General features: G+C 49.6%; 2 protein-coding genes across 2 annotated transcripts; both read right to left on the reverse strand.

Annotated features, from left to right (window-relative positions):
• Positions 1 to 4: 4 nt before the first annotated feature.
• Positions 5 to 779, reverse strand: LOC9652992 (filament-like plant protein 4; the record flags this gene model as incomplete). The annotated part of the gene is made up of 1 exon (XM_002994741.2): positions 5 to 779. A coding segment is annotated over exon 1 (591 nt), but the record flags the coding sequence as incomplete, so codon positions are not given.
• A 9-nt stretch (positions 780 to 788) lies between these two features.
• LOC112344131 (FAM10 family protein At4g22670-like) lies at positions 789 to 1,391 on the reverse strand (the record flags this gene model as incomplete). Its single annotated transcript, XM_024668230.1, has 4 exons — positions 1,181 to 1,391; positions 1,038 to 1,125; positions 887 to 967; positions 789 to 826 (listed from the first exon to the last, which is right to left on the reverse strand). Coding segments are annotated over exons 1-4 (339 nt in total), but the record flags the coding sequence as incomplete, so codon positions are not given.
• Between the last annotated feature and the right edge of the window lie 217 nt (positions 1,392 to 1,608).

Raw genomic sequence — 1,608 nt, forward strand, 5'->3', positions numbered from 1 at the left:
GCGTTCGTGAAACGCTGTCGAAGTACGCTTCCATGGCTGACAGTTTGGTTGCCGTCTTGGCGCATATAAGCCGAGAGGAGTGAAGCTCGCCATTCCGCTGAGCCAGTGCCTCCTTGAGCATCTTCGTCTCCTCCTCCATGGACAGCAACCTCTCAAGAAGCAGCTCGATCTCCCGGCTACCATTCTGATGCAGCTTAGTTTCTGTGGAGCTCCTAGTACCCCTTCTCTTGCTTTCGCCACCCCCGTCTAGGCTCTCCACCTCCATCTTCATCTGCGCTAGAGCATTGGGACCAGGGAGCTTCCTCCTGACCAGAATCCGCAACTTCTGGCACTCGGCCTCCAGTTTGTTCATCACCTTTGTGTCCTCCGCGTGCTGCCTGTTGAGAGCTTCGATGTCTCGCTTGCTGTAGTCTCGCTCCTCGTTTCGTATCTGTATCTGCTTGTTGAGGACATGCACCTCGTACTTGAGCGCTCCCTTCTCCTTCTCAACCGACTCCATGCGGTGCTGCAGCAGTTTGATCTCCGCCTCGGCTCGGGACTTGGCATCTGTCACCTCCCCGATTGTTCTAGCATGCTCCTGGAGCGTCATCGCCATCACCTTGTTCTCTGCCCCCGCCTCTAGCAGCTGTCGCCCAACGTCTGCCAACTTGGCCTCATACTCGGCTCGGATTTTGTCCACCTCCTTGTTTTTCTTGTGCAGCAGCTCTTGTCGTTTTTGCTCTTGATCCTCTCTGACAAGTCGCACTTGGCGCGTGCAGTCCTTGAGCGCCGCATCTAAGTGCGAGGATTGCAGCGTTTGGCTTTTTCATCTTCACGTAGATACCAGCTGAAAAGAGGGAAAGTAAAACAAACACGAGACTTATCTTTTTGTGAGACTTTACATTACCTCGGTTGGCATAGAGCAGCGCAGATTTAGGATTGCTCACAATCGCTTCAGTTAGATATTTCACGCCTTCATCAAGATCACCTTTAAAAGCAGAAGAAAAACGTTATGAAAAATACCAACACAAGGTCGAGAAAAACTCGTGGCAGTATACCTTCAGCAATCGCCTCCAAGGCCTTGCTCTTGCAAAGCTGCGCATTGTCTTGCATTTCCTCCGTCACCTCGATAGAAGAATCACCCATCTGAATAAAAAAGAGACAACGTTTTTGCTGGAAGTAAGAAATGAAAGATTGCTACCTTCTGAGGAGGATCGTTGTCAGCGGGAACAATCCCATCTTCGTCGAGCTCAACCTCCGACTCGATGATCTCGGGTTCCTCCTCCACTTCAACCTTTGGCTTGTTACCAGAAAGTTCTTCGAGCTCTGGCATGTCTTCGTCGCTGTCTTGTGCAGCAGCAGCAGTAGCACCGGATGAAACTTTTGCTCCCAAACTGCATCCATTGTATCACAAGACGAGAAAACCACAAACAATCAAGACAAACAAAACGAAAGAGAGCTGTTCTCAAGCATCCAGCCATGAAAAGAAAAACCAATCACAAAAGCTACATTCGTATTGTGAGACCACAATCGAAAAATCGATCACAACAGAGAGGAGATTCATCTTACGCACAACAAAACGCGAAAGGCAAAAGCCACAGAAGAAAAGACCAGAAACCAAGAACTAGA

This window comes from Selaginella moellendorffii, unplaced genomic scaffold, assembly GCF_000143415.4.
Source record: "Selaginella moellendorffii unplaced genomic scaffold, v1.0 SELMOscaffold_741, whole genome shotgun sequence".
Lineage (NCBI taxonomy): Eukaryota > Viridiplantae > Streptophyta > Lycopodiopsida > Selaginellales > Selaginellaceae > Selaginella > Selaginella moellendorffii.